Genomic DNA, 19355 nt, shown 5'->3' on the forward strand with positions numbered 1-19355 from the left:
AAATTCATAATAACTAAATCATTACAAGTCTATAACTATATCTAATTGTATTAGTATTAGTATTAGTTAACTTAATATCTAATATGCTAGTATTACTATATTAATAATTAGATTATAAGAGTATTAGACTATTAGTATTAATTAACTTAATATCTAATATGCTAGTATTAGTAATAAGATTATAAGACTATAAGAGTATTACTCTTATTTAATAAATGAATATAGTATTACATAGAGTATTAGTAAATGTGTTGGGTTTGAAGACAATGAAGAGATATAATAAATTAGTAATACTAGTCATTAGTTATTATCTATTAGTACTAGTGTTATTACATATTATTAGTTATTAGTTATTACATCTAGTTATCTCTTCAAACCCCACATATTTATTAATACTCTTTGTCATACTATATTAAATAATAGTAAAATACTCTTATTATTAATACTCTATGTAGATATAGTGATTTAATACTAACATATTACATATTAAGTTAACTATACTAATATTATTATAAATTTATACATATATGATATATTATAATTTATATCATAAATCTTATAATATGTTAATATATTGATATATACTAGTACTATATATTATAGTTAATAGTTATACATTAAAGAATATAATAATACATTGATACTAAATATATATAGTTATAGACTTATAATGATCTAGTTATTATAAATTTATGATTAGTATAATTATATAATAGTATTAGTACTAGTGTATTATTAGTTATAGAAAATAAGTTAATAACTATTACTAATTTACTATATATTAATAGATTAATAGTATTAGCATATTTCTAATATATAATAATATATCATATGTATATATATTAAATATATCACAATATAATTACATAAGTATTAAATAAAATATCATTGGATTTAAAAAAAAAAAAAAAAAGTCAAGGGTGGACCAGACGGACCGACCGGACTGGACCATTTCAAATAGAATCAGACCGTTCTGATCTTTATGGAGTTCGGTCCGATCTAAGGTGGGAAAATCCTAAATTAAATAGATCTGGTCTATAAAATCTCTTCAGACCGGACCGAACTCACCTCTAAATACTAGTGTATTATTAATTATAGAAAATAAGTACTAAGTACTAATGTAACAGGTTGGTTTGCAGCCCAACAGTTTCGCCATTCCCTATATTATTTTGTAGTCAACCAAGTCCCACTATCGGAGTTAGACACATGTCCAACGTAAACGTTATTATATTGACTAGCTCCAATAGTATCGGAAACATGGAATGAGCTTTTCCAAAGGCTGCTGGTCAGTTATTCAAGTGTGACCCCCGAGTACACCTCTAGTACATTTTGTTTTTATTTTTTTAAATGTTAAAAAAAATATAAATATACTAGCGATAATTTTTTTTTAAAATAAATAATGATATATACAGTATTCTTCACAGCACTCTTTTCCATAACATCCCTCATGATGGGCCATTGGCTGATCACGCACGCAATTCTTTGCTCACGTACACCTTGAAACACAGAGGAGCTATATCTCTGATTTCACTCACGGTCCCTTTCTCAATGCAGTTTCGGAACTAATTTGCCAATTCCTAATTTCCATTGCTCCCCCTCGTCCAGTTTGGATTCTATTAGCTAGGGTTTTAGGTCTATCGGTCAAGAATGAAAAAATATTTCCAAACTAAATGGCTCGGGCCGAACCGGATCGAGATCCAGACAGACCGAATATATATATATATATATCTTTTTAATATTTATATATATATATAATATATTATTATATATAATAGTGATATAAATAAATTATGTAACTTTTATTTAAGAAATCATCATTGACCATATATATAATAAAATAATTTTATATTTGTTAACTATATATAAAATATTAAAGAGATCATTTAATTTTAATTTTATTAATTTAATTTTTTGTTTTAATTTTTTCGTAAAAAAAAATATAAAAAAGTATTCATAGACTAACTAAACCGATAGCTAAAAGTCTAATTAAAAAAATAATGATGAATTGAAATTTTTTATCTATAACTATACTGAATTGGATCGGATCGGATCGGATCGACTATACTCTTAAATTCAATACTTTTTTCGAGTACATGATACTTTGAATGGTACTACGCCAAACGAGTTCAAGTGCGTTTTTGGCATTAGTTGCCCATAACTGGCGTCATCAGGTCCAGATATTCGGATGGGCCCTTTACCATGTACTCATCGTCGAGTCATTTAGATTTGAAAACTTAGTGCTTGGATTTCAAATACATCTAGAGACCATGAATAGGTATTTTAAAAAAAAAAAATTATTGGACTATTTAAATTAAAAAAAAAATTGACATTTTCAATTCTGTAGAATACAATCCTCATGTATTTATTTTAAAAAAAACGAGTAAATATTAGGACCCATATAAAAAAATTTATTTTTTTAAAGAAAATGATAAATGTATTTCAGAAAAATTGACAAAAAACTTACCTTTTCACATATCAGTTATTGATATGCTGAAAATCATTAAATTAAAGAAAATTAAAAAATTGATTTTTTTAAGAAAAATTGTAAGTAAAAGTTTAAGTATATGTAGATTTTTTTTTTAAAAAAAAAAAAGTGACCCTAACCCTTTTTCACAGAAAGTATGGTGACTGTACACTTCATAGCTGCGTATAACATTACCTTTTAAATTAACAATCAATTAATTAATAATCATATCATAGAAAATAATTAATACATATCAATTTTGATAACGAAGTAGAAATTCATTTTTAAAAAAAAGTCTTTAAAACTAGACATCATATCACCTCTGTTAACGTCATGTTTCGTATACCCTTGAGCTGGGTTGCTTAGCCGGATCGGGTCTTCACTCGATTCGGATCTTGAGGCAAGAAAAGGGTGGCCATGCGGTGTCTTGGAAAACCTCTGATACCAAAATTAGTATAGAGATCAAAATACTTTAAAGAATAAGACAACAGTGGAGTTCAATTCACAGTAGACTTGAGTTCAACCTCTTTACTTTGTAGTTGTGGGCGACCTTTATATTGAGTCTTTTAAGTTAGGTGGGTCATGCTTTGTGTTCTGAGGCAGAGGGGCGCCTCCCCCTGGAACCTCTACAGCCATGCTGCATTTAATGCAGCGTAGTTTCTCGGTGTCAATCATTTAATGTGATGTGAGTTTCTGGTAGAGTTGCCTGGTGTCGTCTCTCCCTCTTTTCCCCAATCATGGTTTCTCGCATCCTTCTGCAACATCCCATCTCAATGTTGATGATTACCTCCGACTTGCACGGGTCTGGAGCCCGCCCGACCTACATGGATCTAGGATCCACCTTGGGCTACCAAAGGGGCCATTCCAGGCTCGAGCCGACATTCTTGAAACTCATGGGGCCTGGTGAAATAATGGGCATGGGGCAGTATCATCTTTAGGCCTTGACGAAAATACCCCCTAACAACCTCAATCCAATATCAAAAGTTATGATTGATTTATTCCAACTAAGTCGACCTTGCTAGGTCTTGCGAATTTGTCGTCTTTGCATGTTTTATTTTAATTACAACCTAGACTTTAATCAACACATTTATAACTCAATTGGACTAAATTTTATCATAAGAAGATACTACTGTATTATTTTTACACTAACAAGACCCACTTGGGACAGACCAAATATTTGAAACCTTGGCCACACAATTCTCACCCCATTAAAGTGTGTTTTGAAACCAATAAGTCGGAGAGAGAGAAAGATTCATTCTTGGCCTACAGTGACAATTTGGGTCTTGGTTAGTGTCACGTGAAGCCCATAATGGCTGTTTGGAGCAACAGTACAAAGTTCGTATGAATCAGAAAATAAATACAACAAATATAAATGGAAAATGAAACACATAAATTTACATGATTTGGTATATGGCTTATATCCACAGGTTATTTAGAGGGAAAATATACGATAAATAGAAGTATTTTATAATCTCTCATGGTCTCTCATAACTCACCATACAAATAAGGTCATTGACCCCTATTGCATTGAGAAAATAATCAAATGGAAGCTGTAACAGCCCGCTAGAAATTCAATTGTAAAATTTCTATTAACTTTAGGAACCTCGTGAAAACCCCATAAGTTTTCACGAATCCATTAATCGTATAGGTTTTTGTCTAACTACATAGTTAGTGTTATTATTTACTATGGTATCAGAAATGTGTTTTTGATTATTGGAGATAGTTAGAAGTGTCAAAATGTATTATGGTTTGTGCCATTAGACTCGGAGGGCTATTTAAAGTCTTATGGCACAATAACATTTTTTCATATTTTTAGACAAAACGTCTGTTCAAAACTGTAGATATTATTGGATAAAAAGAAATATCTTGAGGTAATTTTCATGAATATTATTGGGTAAAAATATTTTGAGTTGATTTTTATAGATATTATTAGATAAAAATATCTTAAGTTGATTTTTTGTAGATACTATTGGATAGAATATTATGAGATAATCTTTTATAGATATTTTGGGTAAGAGAAAACTACACTCAACTCTCAACTCTAGCCTCATCTCTTCCATATCTCATCCATAATTATCTCCAGCCACCTCTCCCCACGAAATTATCTTCATTTACACTTTCCATTGAAAGAATATCAAACACTCTCTCTCGGACAGCTTTTAGGAGGTATTTTGCACGCCAATTTAGAAGCTGTTGTAAGTGTTTTATCATAAAGTCTCCTTCATATAAGTTGTTCCTTTTTGAGTCTAGTTTACATGGATATCTTATTTGCCCCATTTGAAGATCATTTGGTCAGTCAAATATTGTATAAACTATAGAAAGGTCATTCTGGGAGGTAAACTGGAGAATATGTTATAGTTTGGAGTTTTTGACCAAGCTAATGGATAGATATTGGTCCGAAATTTTTATGGAGTATTGTTAACATGTATATATGACTATTGGTTGAGGAGTTTTGCATGATTAAAGGTTTTGATGAAAGATATTCTTAGATTTAGAAACTTAGAAACTGGAAGAGGAAAAACAGTTTCTGTTTTGAGAAAGTTTAACTCTTTGGTGGTCTAAACCTATTCTAATGACTTTGATAATTTTATTGGAGGATCCTAAACATCTTATATACATGTTATATTATTATTTTGAAGATATTTGATTTTGGTTTCAAAGATGTGAAATTTTATGCAAAGAGATATTCAGATAAGCCAAAGTGTGGATATTCTTGGCTAAATTTATGTTTTGGTTAATTTCTAACCATGTGATCTTGAATTAGAAGCTTGTATATGTTTTAGGACATCTTGTTAAACCATGTAATGGTTTGGTTTGAAAATCATATATTTATAAGTCATAGATCAAGAGATTTATCAAAACTAGTTGAGGAAAAAGTTTCTGTTTTTGGACTAAGTGTAAAACCAAAAACTCCAAATTTTATTTTGTGATTTTGGTGACTTTAGTTTGATGATTTAAAGCATGGTTGATGTTAGGATGATATTATGAATATGTTAGAAGTAAGATTTGATTTTTGAAATTCTTGGAGATGTTTTGATTTAAGGTCAAAACTTGTGATTCAAGTGCTTGGATCTTTTTACAAAAAACGTTTGGTTGATTATTAGCTTTTTCTAAATGGATGTTTTAAGTATGGTTTTGAACTTAGGATTAGAAGATGTTTGTTGCAAAATTTTGGTTTAAGCATGAATTTTGAAGTTGGAAGGAATTGCAACAAAAATAAAGGGAAATGACCTATGGATGTTTCGACCATAGTGTGTTCTTCATAGTTGTGTTTTGTTTTAAATTTTTCTGAGTTGATATTTAAGTTTAGGACAAAATTTACATGAGGAATGTAAATTTTAGAAACTTTTGGAGTTAGTATGCAAAATCCTTAAGTTATGGGTAAAACGGTCATTTTCCCACATGTAGAGAGTAAAATGAAAATTTTACACTTAAGTTAGTATTTTTCATATTTCAAATTTTTAGTGATTTAGTTCTAACTTTTAGAATCACTAATTACAGTTCCTCGTGATCGCACTTGAAGTTTTATAAGAAACGCGGAGATCGAAGTAAGTTAGCTTTTAACTTACTAGCAGTCTACTATGTATGTGTGCTAAGTAAAGGAACTACAGCGTATGTATGTATGTTATCATATATGTCATGCCATGCTAAGTTATCACGTAATTGTCTATTATACAGAATTTATTCTGTCATAAATTTTTATCTGTTATATAATATATTCTGTTATGTATTAATGTACCTTACAAGTACGTCATGCTAAGTATGCCATCTATTACATGTATGTCAAGTCATGTAATATTCACTGTTGCAAGTATGTCATGTTAAATATGTTGTCTATTATATGTTATACAATGTTACGAAATATTTCTATCTCAAGTTGGTCATGTATTTCAAGTTATATTTAAGTCACGTTATGTTACGTCAGGGCTCCAGTCCTTTTGTATTCCAGTCACGTTTCATCTTGATTACTTATGTATGGGGTCACAGCAATTGTGCCGCATACACTACGTGAGACACAACAATTGTGTCACGAAGAATACATGGGGCCACAACAACTGTGGAGTATGTATTTAAGCAGTTAAAGAATAAGTTTGTGTAGAATACATGGGGCCACAACAACTGTGGAGTATGTATTTATACGTATAATACATGGGGCCACAACAAATGTGGAGTATGTATTTTTCATGTTAAGTCAAGTTTGCGTAGAATACATGGAGCTACAACAACTGTGGAGTATGTATTTACACGTAAAATACATGGGGCCACAACAACTGTGGAGTATGTATTTTTCATGTTAATTCAAGTTTCAAAGCAAGTTCATGCTAAATCAAGTTTCAGATCAAGTTCATGTCAAGTCAAGTTCAGTTCATGTTTCAATTTAAGTTATGTCAATTATGCTATGTTGTACTCCAAGTTATGCTTTAATTACTTATGAATTTGATTATGCATTTATGCTTTTATTGTCATCCATGCATCATTAGCTTGTGTGGAAGTTTTTTGTTAACTTACTGAGATTTGTAATCAAATCTCACTTTGGTAGTCCCAACTACCATTCCCCCCGAATGGTAGATCTTGTTACAGGACCTGAAGGAGAATCAGGAGCTGATCAACTAGACACAGTTGACTAAGCGATGGTGCGACGTCAATGTTAATATAGTAGTTAACGTAAATTACTACTTGTACAATGGAGTTGCATCTTTAGTATTTTTTGGATCATAACCATTTTGGACTAGTGTTGTGATCTACTCAATGGGTCTTTATGTATGAAGTATGTTTTAAGCATTTGGGATATTTTCAATTTGATGCATAGTATTGCTAAAGAAAAAAAAATTATCCGCTGCGAATATTGCATAATGTTAGATGCATGTTAGGAACATTGCATCTTATATGTCATGAACGGGGGCAGGTAACCTTGTGTTGCATGTCTCGACGCTTCAAATGTCCGTCCGATCCCAAACGGAATTTGGGGGCGTCACAGAAGCTTTCGTCTAGAGCTTGAAAAATCTTGCATCAAGTTGTTTAGAAATCCCCCTCTCTCAATCAATCTGATCCCTTTTAAAGCATTCGCACCGGATTATGCAAATGCAAATAAATCAAGCTATTTGGCTAATAGAGCTCAAAAGTAGACTGCATTGGATTATGCAAGTTTAAAATGAGATGGCTTTAAACTACAGTAAATTACGTTCTGCAGTTATATTTGGTTGTAACTGTAGCTCGACCAAACGAATAAAAAATTCTTTCTTCCTCTAGAAACAGTCTCTCTCTTCCCTCTTGATTTTTCCTCTATATCTACCAAACTCATTTCTTTCCCTCGGTTTCTTCCTCCCGTGTGAACTTTCTCTCTGTTTTCCCTTCATGCCTTTTCTCTTATGCTAGGGTTTCATTTTCATGCCTTTTCTCTCCCGTCATTGAAGCTTTTCGGGTATTTTCTCTCCCATCCTTCACACAAAAATGAGGAAAACTTCTGTCTGAGTTTTAGACAAACCTTCATCGCAACAACAGCAGTCATTCATTGGGTCAGTCTCCCATGGCTCTACTCTTCTGTAAAATTGATAACTTTTGTTTTCTTCTGTAAAAATGATAACTTTTGTTTTCTTTGGCAGTTTTAACTTAAGATTTACATGTATTTATTGAATTCTTATTTTTTATTTTCTTTTGGGTTTCTATTTCAGATGTTTTCACAAAGGATCTAGGATTGAGGAATCCTAGACTGCATGGGTTTGTTAATTGTTTTTGTAGTTTTTTTTTTTCCAGCTTATTGGTGTAATGGGGTTCTGAGTTGAGTGCTTTACGATTCGGCTGTAATGGATGCCTGTATTTGTTGTGAAACTTGCTTTCAGTTCCCTTGCATTGATCTCTGAAGTATAACCTGTATAATTATCACATCCTTTTGGTGGATTGTCTTCTTGTTGTTAATTTTGACTCCATGCACAGATTGATTTGTGTTACCACATAGTTGTTCCTATTTTTTTTTTTTTTTTTGTAATATCTCAAATTGTTGTTTAAAAAAAAAAAATTAAGTCATGAACTCTGTAGAATTTGAAATGATCTAGATTTTTTTGTTCACCTATAATAGTATAATTTGCTGCATATGAGCTACAAGGAGGGTGACTATTTTGTGGATTGATGTCATGTTGATTCTAATTTAGCTTGTTGAAAGCATGGCTCTCTCTGAGGGTCAGATTGTATTTGTGAAAAATAAACCAATCTGAATTTTAGTATTTTTGTCATTCTTATGTTTCTAGGATAGAGCTATTATGCTTCGAGTGTTTTAATTACCTACTATTGCTGTTGTGGAATTGTTTGGAAGTGTTTTAATTGTGGAATGATGATGTGAATTGTGGAATGATGTAGTGTTTTACCTATTGGTGCAATCAGATGTTGTAATTTTATTGTCTCTAGTGTAGAAGAGTTGTTTTCTTAGAATTTTTTTAGTTTCTCTACCAATCATATGTTAATTATAATTTGATTATTAATTAATATATCATTAGTAGAATTGTAAAATATGACAAAAAGAAATTAGAAAAAATTACTAAATTAATAGTATTTTATTATTATTTTAGCTAATAAATAGATAATCCAATATAGGAATAAGTTTTGAGTGAAATAGCTAAATGCAAAATCATGGGATATTATGCAAATTTTACATTTGCATTTGCATAATCCAATGCTAATGCTTTTATAAGCCTCTGTTAGTGGTAGGTGAAGAACTCGATTTGATGTCACTTTGTTGTCATCTTTTGCATGTGTGATCCCATTTCTCTCTTTTTCCCCTTATTTCCAATCACTTCCCCCTTTTCCTCTGACTTCCTTCTAACTTCCCCCTGATTTCCTCTTGGGGCAGAACAAAAATTCAAAAATCTTACTCTGAATCCGGCTTTGACAAAACGGAGTAGAACTTGAATTTCTTTTTAATTTTTCAATAGGAGTCAGAGTCAGAGTCAGAGTCAAAAGTGTTGTTGGATCGACTTTAACTCCGACCCGATTAAACTTCAACTCTAAATTGGACTCCAATATTTTGCATATGTTATAAAAATATATATATTTATCCATATATTTGTCATATATACTAGTATAGTTATATAGTTTAGTGCCAAATTTCCCATGATTCCAAACAATTGTTCCAAATTTATCTGTCAGACAGCCACAAGTAGAGAGAAGCTTACCAGAACGAACGACTGTGGTAATATGTACGTGTTGTTAATGTGATCCTAGATGCTACACTGCTTCTAGTTAAGTCAGTAATAATTTCCTTGGTTGTGGTAAATATCTCTAGTTGCCATTTTCTTTGTCTCTCTCTAACGCCGTTGTTGAGATGAACCATTGGGACTTGAGAGAAGCTTTTGCTTGGAAAGCGACTTCTACTCGAAACAAAAAAGAGATCGTTGAATTTCTTAACAAGATTTGTGGGTTTTTTTCTTTTATATTTTTTTTATACAATTCCTCTTTAGACTAGTGAATCCTATAAGGGGAGTTTATAGAAGACTACTAATAAAATGACACATTAGCTAAATACATGGAACTAGACTAAAAACTGAAATGCAAGATTTACAAAAGAACTAGCCGCACACCATATTTGTGGAATGGTGGTATGCTGGGAAGGAAAATCCAACCCTTACAACGAACTCAGACCGGCAAACTTAGACTGTCGCACCCACAGTTCGCAGATCGGCTCACCCACAGTCGCACCCCTTTTTTCGTTATGCAAATTTTTACACTAGCTACAAACAAAGCCCAATCCTTAAAGCTTCAACTATATAAATGGAAAGGAAAAGCAAATCAAAAGAACTCATATAGAAGGGGGGGGGGGGGGGAGGGGGTTCACCAACTTGAAGATGTCACATCCGTTGGTTGTTGTTGTTTTTCAAACAAGGGATAAACTTGTTTGAAGTTATTTTCTTTTTTATATTTATTATTTGAGAAGTAACATGGCATATTGCTACATGAGTTTTGTTATATATAAGTAAATTCACATATTGATCTATGTATCAATATTGTTGCATTCATATTTAAAATTTAAATTAGCATAATTTTCATTAAAGTCTGACTTTTTGACTAATCACGTTGGATGAATGTACATATTGGTGAACATAATCGCTTATAACCAAATTTTTATATTAAATAATTATACTTGCAGTACGTAGTACCTCGTCACTAGTCCAACTTGGTGCATGAAGTCTCCCACACGATTTCTGATGTGGCAATATAGCAAGAGTAATGTTACATATAATTATAGAGTATGTAAATGTTGTACAGTTATTTTGAAAAAGAGTATGATCTACTATTAAAAAATTAATTTCTTTTTATATGGGTTCTATATTTATTTATTTTTTTCAAAATAATTACACGACACTTACGTAATCATGACTGTAATTATCATTTGATCTCTAATTTGATAAACATATTCTTTTGGATTTAAGTGATATGTATTAAAATTATAATATAGTTATTATATTTATATTAATATTTTTTAATATTGTAGGACCCATTAATTTTAATGAGGTGTTAATTGTGTGATAGGCAATATATTTATTTATTTATATATATATTTTAATTTTATATAAATGTTCACCACGTTATTGGTTTCACACAATTTGAACAAAAAAGAAGCAAGATAACCAGTCCTAGCCAACCGTTAAAAAGGGCATGAATATCTGACTTCCTGGTGAAACGCGTACATGAATGGACTATGCGGATCAAACCGGATCATGAGTACATGACTCGATTTGAGTTACAAGGAATTTTTGAGTAGTTGACCCTAGACTAAAGAAAAATTATAAATACACGTTACTATATTTTAAAATAAAAGATATTTTTATAAATATTATTTTATAAAAATACTCTTATTTTAAAACATTTTTTTATGAAATTTGTTGTAAAATGTGCTGTGGACTAAAATCCAATCAAATAGTAAACAAGAACACGGAACGCTCGCGCGCAGCGAAGGCACTATATATAAACAACAATCATCAAACACAAAACCGACCCATTTTCACATGGATGGATTCTTTTAATCTATATATGTGCTCATTTATCTTCCGAGAAGAAACGGTTGATGGCAGGCATCACCTCTGGCCGGCGGGTACGAAGGAACCTCCGGAAGCCATGCTCGGCGTACTTCTCTCCCTCCTCTTCGTTGTCGAGCACTCCCTTAAGACGGTGGCTTTTATTAACTCTGCAAATGCCAACCCCCAATGGTTAGTCCCAAAAACAAAAAACTGCCCAGTGCTACTCGTTCGTTTTTTCTTTAAATTTCGAGTGTTTAACACAGATTAATATAGCTAAATTGTAGTTTGTATGATGTACGTACGTACCTGACATCGGGATTGCCGAGAATGTTCCTTGCAAGCTGGAAGGTGCACAAACTAGTAACGAACACCATTGGGACCAGAAGTGGATATATCTGAAAACACAAATAATTAGAAATATTTGTAGAAGTCAAACAAAGATGTACCCAGATTCTAATTAATATTCCTCTAAAAATAAAAATAAACTTTTCATGAAATCCCTATATATCATTGGCTTTGGGACATCAACCTCGTACATGCAATAGTTTATTGTGCATCGCACCAAGATAAGAATAGCGACGAAGTTGAGACCTAAAAGGATGGATATTAGAATTAGACATCGTGGTTACTTACCTCTGGCTTCATCCAACGCCCCATCAGGAAAATTTCTTTCTTCGAAGCGTGTGTGTTGGGCGTGTACGTGAGCGTTTTTCAGGAAAATCAAGTACGTGAACTTTAGCAAACAGTACTGAATTGGATGTCGAACCATGCTTGTGTATTATGTATATATATAGGTGTGGTCTTGTGGGAAAGCTAAGTACGTTACAGTGGGCTGCATGGGTTTGAAGGTTTGAATTTTCACTCCAAAACCAGGGGCTTTAGCCTCTTGTTTTCCTTGGAGTTTCCATTTCAGAGCGTTGACACCTATGACTGGAATGTTCCAATTCCGTAAAACTCGTTCCAATTTACCATACGTTCTTTCATGGTAACGAAAATGAAAATGAAGTTTCCTGACTAAAATCCTCTTAGAAAAATGCGTACGTGTCTTCCTCAAAATCTCAGCTGGCCTCATCTAAGAAAGACGTATATAAATTAGCAGCCGCTATATATGGCCATATGGGTCAAAAGTACTGATCTTATCACATATATAAATATTATATATTTGTATCCTAGATTTATTAATTTCTTTATTTAATTGTAGTATAGTCTCAACTTTAAATATAAAAAATATTTAAAATCATATATTCATGATATCCCTGTATTAAAATAAATATATATATATATTGAGCGAGTTGGCATGGTATTATCCATTAACTTTATTTTAACAAAAAAAAACAAGATATTATACAATACTTTATTTAATAAACATTATCACATCAGTACAATAGTATGATAGAAATAAGACTTGTTCTTATCTATTAGAATTAATACTGATAAATTTTGCTTATTATTTAACTATTATTTATTTAAATCTATGTTCCTGTTTATTCTTATTTTAATGGTCCAACTCCTCACCTAATGTCGTTATATTCCAAAACTTTACGAACTAAAATTCAACGGGTGCATATCTAAATCAAGGTTGAATGAGTCTATAGTCCGTCAATGGTCAAACACGTCCTTCCGTGAGACCCAACCCATCTTCCCCAGCTAAATGTGCAGCCGTGGGCTAATAGTCCATGGGCTCATAAAAAGGAGACATAGATAACGGACCGCTGTGTGCTGGATGGGCCGGTGCCAACTACCAACCAAATGTTTCCAGGCCCGTTTTCCAAGCTTAAATTAGCCGAGGATGGAATATTTTTTTTTTTTAAATTTTCTTCATCTCTTTATAATTATTCAAATATTATTTTTTAATTTTTAACTTCAACTAATGATTAAAAAGGCTTAAAAATATTATTTTTCAAGGGGTTTGAAGGGCTAGAAATCCTGTGCCCACCCTATCCTTACCAACCACACACATGCGTAAAGACATTTCTTTTTTGTTTTATTAATAAATATGTTTGATAAAAAAAAAAGAAATTATGTTTGATAGCATTTTGGTAAATATTAGTAATCGATTTTCCCATAGACTTATTATTACTCTTAGATCATAATATTTCCGAATAAAATAATATAAAATATTTGGAATTGAGGAGAGAAAAACTTGGATGCAAATTTTTTTATTTTTTATTTTTTTATACTATATAATACAATATAATGCAAATATAATATATGGTAGACAATGCAAATATATGCGACCACTTTTTTGGGGTGATTTCTTTGCCCTTTGCTTTTCGGGTTTTAGGGGGATAAGCTTTGGATTTTGCAAAGTTTTTGTCCGTAGTTTTAACGTAGAAGAGAAATCAATATATAAAATATATCTCAAAATGTTTAATGTTATCTATATATATATATATATTTTAAAATATTAAATATTCAATAAGACCCATTTCACTTGTCTATCTTTCTTGTTGACATAAATTTTAAAATATAAAAATTTGATATATTCTTGGGAGACTTTTTGAATAAGCCCGGTTTGAATATAAAAAGTGTTTCATCTCATTTTATTTTATCATTACAATTTTTTTAAATTTTCACATAAAATATAATAAACAATTTAAAATTTTTAAATTCTAAAATAATAATAATATTATAACAATATTTTATTTAACTTTTATGTCAACTCATCTCATCTTTACTCACTGTCCAAACGATACAAAGCATCAGCATCTGGATGCCTATAACATCCCATTCCCTAAATTTTAGCAAAATTCTTTAACTTTTTTATTTAAAAAAAAAAAAATCATCTCCATTCGGCTCCCAATTTTAGGGAAAGATTTTGAGATCTGAACAAAGTCTCTCTTAATACGGAGAGTCACTGCTTATTTATAAATTATTTTTTACAAATATTTATTTTAATCAGTAGAACAAATTTTTCTTTCAATCATCTATACTTTCTCTTATAATCATATTTGTTATAGTTAAAATTTAAAGAAATTTCACTATTGAGACGATCCAATTTTTTCCTTTTAGAAAAATTGACCATTGGTAAAAATATGATTTTTTTAAAAATATTATTGTTATGAAAGCATTGATTTTAAAAATATTATTGTTTAGAGAGAATAGTAGTTTATAAAAATCATTACAGTTAAATAATCGAAAACATGGGTACAATAAATAACTAAATAATTATGAAAATGGGAAAAAAACAAAAAAAAAATCTTCCGCCCTTTCCCCAAAAGACAAAAAAATTAAGTAGTTAAAAGATGTACAAATAAACAAGTGGAAAAATAATAAAGAAAAATTCTAGAAAGATTATTTGAATAGAATAGAGAACAAATAGGGAGAGATATATGAAGTTTTTGAAAGGTGGATAAAATTTAAAAAAAAATTTAGAAAAAGATGATTTTTAGCTAAAATTTAAGAAGATTTTTGTTCATCCGGATGTGAATACTCTAATAAACCTTTTTGTTGACATAATATTTTAGGTCAGAATCTTGTTGTTGCAAGTGCTGAATGTGATCCAGATGATCTTCGACTTTCAATCACTTGAAGTAAGGCATTAACACAAGTTTCTCCGATGGACGGGATAAGTTTTTCTTTTAAGTTAACGAGGCTAATCACTATGCAAAAGATAAAAATCAACAGATGCGTACCAAATTTTGATGTTTGGACCAATTTTGCCTAAAGTTGCACCTAGAGGGATTACAGAAGTAAGTTGATTACTCGTAAAGGATCAGGCCCCAAAAGCTCGATTCTCGATTCCTTTAATGGGATCAAATCTTCTAAACCTTGAGACAATGTCATTGCACGATGATTATATAAATTAACGAAAATTTAGGATGATGTCTCGATCTAATATATGGAGCTCAAATGGAAGTGACATAGATACAAGAAGTGAGTTCTACAAAATCCACTATTTTAACTCTTTTAAAGTCTTGTTGTATTATAACTCATTATTAATTAAAGGTTCGGGACGCAGTGCAAGGCAGGGCCACAGGCGCCTAGTGGCCGAAGACTTCAAATGGAGGTATTCCAGAAATTTTATTGTTGAAGCATCCGAGTCAGTTGAACATATATGCAGAGGGGATGTCCTTTTTACCAGAAAAGCGACTCGCCACTTGTCCTCTTACACGTTTTGCTTGCTTCAAACTCTTTCTTCTGACTCAAAACATGCAGATGGCGAGGTTTCAAAGGAAGACTCAGAAACTAGTCGGCAACAACAAACGAGTTCTAAGCAAGGGACACACAACAGTTACCAGCACACATGACCAGAATGGCCATGGTGGACATAAAATGACTATGATACAGTACATAGATCTCTACATGCATATCTAGTTCTTTTTAGAATGATGGTATCGCTCCTTAAATTACCAGGGTTATCGGGGTAAATTCATAGCTTGGTCTACCTACCCCGTTACCAGTCACCTTCCAACTTCAGGTACCAGGGGTCCAGAACCGTTGGAATGTTGCGTTCACTCTGTAGTACTATAGTCTTTGCGTCTCCCGCCTGTTCACTAACCTAGCCGTTACTTCAAGTTATGGGAAGCCAACAAGAAAAATTCATAAAGATGGAGCGATCGAGACCGACTTGACAATATTTTATGAGTAACTAACCACCATTAGGTGAGCCATCTCTAGAACCTGACATTTCCTTTACAACGATCTCTGTTATTCTCTATTGTATACATACCAAACTGGTACCCATCTCACTTGGCCAACGACCCTCGGAAGCGCTGAGCATTTCAGACATTGGACTCAAAACAAATCTGCAATATCAGAAATATTAGCTGAGTTTCTGACACTATGAGATTTATCGTCTCAGCTTTCTTCTTCCTTGCATTGCTTTCTTATGCGGGTAAGCTTATGCATGGTTCCCTCAATCCAGAATGGGTTGACAGACTTCTTTTTTTCAAGGTTCTGCTTTCGGTTTTATAAAAACTGGCTTCTCTTTTTTGAGTCCTAATGTTTCTGTTTTCTAAATGCAGTTGCATATGATCCCTTGGATCCAAATGGAAATATTACGCTTAAGTGGGATGTCATGTCTTGGACCCCAGATGGCTACGTGGTGAGTAAAAGTTTAACAAATCCTCTTCTCATCAATGTGGAAAACCTCATAATTGCCAATTTCTCTGTTGAAAATTCAACAATCGATCTACACTAATTACCAGTTATCATGGCTAACTTAAATTGGTAAACCAAGAGAAAACCAAGTTATATATAACTCGAAAGAAACATTTTCAATAGCCAAGGATATCAAAACTGTCCATATATTTTCCACCACGTTTTCTCTATGCCAAAATTGGCAATCTTGTAACAAAATATTTAAATATATATGTGGTACTGAAAAGATTTAGAATGGAATGGATCACTATGTTTTTTCTCCAAATAATATGGCAGGCGGTTGTAACAATGAACAACTTCCAAATGTACCGCCACATCATGAGCCCAGGCTGGAGCTTAGGATGGACATGGGCTAAGAAGGAAGTGATATGGTCCATGGTGGGGGCTCAAGCCACTGAACAAGGAGACTGCTCCAAGTTCAAAGGAAACGTACCTCATTGTTGCCAGAAAAATCCCACAATTGTGGATCTTCTCCCTGGAGTTCCTTACAACCAGCAATTCTCGAATTGTTGCAAAGGCGGTGTGTTGGCAGCATGGGGCCAAGATCCAACAGCTGCTGTCTCAGCCTTCCAGGTGAGCGTGGGGCTAGCTGGTACTTCAAACAAGACTGTGAAACTTCCCAAGAACTTCACCCTGTTAGGTCCAGGGCCAGGGTACACCTGCGGCCCGGCAAAGGTTGTGCCTTCCACCGTTTTTCTCACATCAGACCGCCGCCGCAAGACTCAGGCACTCAGTAAGTGTATCTAAATTTTATGAGACTCCAAAGTTATCATTTCATCATTTGTTCATTTGATTGCTAATTAGAAATAAATTAGAGACTCGAAGCAGAACAGTTTATGTTAGGCAACAGGAACTTGAACTCTTTTGTATTACTAAATTCCAAGCTTTCATATGTTTCTGGAATCTGTACTCTTCTTCAAAATAAAATGGAGTTCTAGAAGATTGCATTAATATTCTATTCGCAGCCTTCCCACATTAAATCAAGTTTTTAAAAATACTCCAGAAGAACTCGTGTAACATACTATATATCTATTTTGTCGAGTCCTAAATCTGTCGCTATGATTTTATAGGAACTGCTGACATATTTAATCTTTTCATGCAGTGACATGGAACGTGACCTGCACTTATTCGCAGTTTCTTGCCAGGAAAAACCCGAGTTGTTGTGTTTCTTTCTCATCCTTCTACAATGAAACAATCACTCCTTGCCCCACTTGTGCTTGTGGTTGCCAGAACAAGCACAACTGTGTCAAGTTAGTCTTTTGCTTTCAACATATCTTGGATTCAACACAATCAAGAAGTCGTAGCGAATGCAATGATAACTAAAATATTCTATGAATGATTTTTTTTTTTAACAGAAGCAACTCCAAAATTCTTCAAGTGAAGGGAATAAACACGCCGAGGAAAGACAACTCTCCGCTGCTGCAGTGCACACACCACATGTGCCCCATCCGCGTGCACTGGCATGTGAAACTCAACTATAAAGACTATTGGCGTGTGAAGATTGCCGTTACAAACTTTAACTATAGGATGAATCACACACTCTGGAGTCTCGTTGTACAGCATCCAAATCTTAATAACGTGACACAAGTTTTCAGCTTTGACTACAAGCCTCTTCTTCCCTATGAGTCCATAAGTAAGTGTCAAAAGATTTCCATCTGTCACGCTAGTTATATACAGGGTTCAATGTCTGTATGGTGTGATACTATTCTAGAGAAAAACTATTTTTATCCTAGATTTTGTCATACCCCAATTACGACTGATTTCACATTTAAAGCAGCTGTCTATTTAAATGGAAGGAATATGAAACAATTTATATTAGATCATGTCAACCAGTATATAAGGTTGGATATGACAAAATTTAGAACGAAGAACAGCACTGCTCAATATTCTAATTAACATGGCTTTTTCCTGTGTATGCAGATGACACGGGTATGTTTTACGGCATGAAATTCTATAATGATTTGCTTATGGAAGCTGGTCCATTAGGGAATATTCAATCGGAGTTGCTTCTTCGAAAAGACAAGAACACTTTCACCTTGAAGCAGGGATGGGCATTTCCTCGCAAAGTCTACTTCAATGGCGATGAGTGCATGCTGCCCCCACCTGATACATATCCATTTTTACCGAGTTCTGCCCCCAATAACCTATTTGCTTTGTCAACATTGATTTGTTCATTGCTTTTCCTGTTGATATCTCTCTGGTGATGGATCACCTAGACTCTGGAAATGTGCAGTATCTAAAATTTTGAAGCTAAGGGATACTTTGACACAGACAAAAGTGAGCAAACGTTTAAAAGATTCAACATTTTAAAAGGACCAAACTGGTGGAACTTGTGCAAAGAAAAACTTAATATGACTCCGGGATGGTATTTGTAATTTGATTGCAATATTGCATTGTGATATATACAAGTCTTTGCCTACATTTTGTTGTTTTTGTTCTCTTTCATTGTTCTGTGGAAACTAAGCAGGGATATTGAAAAGGTAAGCATTCTACTGGGCGAAAGAGCTCAATCTTATTTTCAGTAGTACCTTATAAATAAGATATTTGAGTTACATGAAAAATGGCTATTTGATCCATCACGGAATGTGATTTAATTGAATCAACAAGCTCGAAGGTTCAAAAAAGAGGAACAAGGACAAAAAGCATATTGATATTGGCATAGCGGAAAATGTGAATGAGAAACAGAGCACTCGGAAACTTGAAAATAAATTAAATGGAAGAGCCGTGTCTTTCCGTAATGATGCAACTTTCAGAAAAAAAATAGTGATCCTCAATTCTTA

General features: G+C 32.8%; 2 protein-coding genes across 2 annotated transcripts; one reads left to right on the top strand and one right to left on the bottom strand.

Moving 5' to 3' along the window:
* Positions 1-11375: 11375 nt before the first annotated feature.
* On the bottom strand, positions 11376-12262 carry LOC122305583. Its single transcript, XM_043118175.1, has 3 exons — positions 12106-12262; positions 11779-11867; positions 11376-11639 (listed from the first exon to the last, which is right to left on the bottom strand). Exons 1-3 carry the CDS (start codon positions 12127-12129, stop codon positions 11492-11494), a joined length of 261 nt encoding a protein of 86 aa, XP_042974109.1. The 5' UTR covers positions 12130-12262; the 3' UTR covers positions 11376-11491.
* Positions 12263-16070: 3808 nt separating this feature from the next.
* Positions 16071-18994, top strand: LOC122303027 (COBRA-like protein 4). Its single transcript, XM_043114558.1, has 6 exons — positions 16071-16309; positions 16440-16519; positions 16852-17308; positions 17678-17825; positions 17931-18208; positions 18496-18994. The coding sequence occupies exons 1-6, from the start codon at positions 16258-16260 to the stop codon at positions 18777-18779; spliced, it is 1299 nt and encodes a 432-aa protein (XP_042970492.1). The 5' UTR covers positions 16071-16257; the 3' UTR covers positions 18780-18994.
* The last annotated feature ends 361 nt before the right edge of the window (positions 18995-19355 follow it).

Source organism: Carya illinoinensis, chromosome 3, assembly GCF_018687715.1.
Source record: "Carya illinoinensis cultivar Pawnee chromosome 3, C.illinoinensisPawnee_v1, whole genome shotgun sequence".
Taxonomy (NCBI): domain Eukaryota; kingdom Viridiplantae; phylum Streptophyta; class Magnoliopsida; order Fagales; family Juglandaceae; genus Carya; species Carya illinoinensis.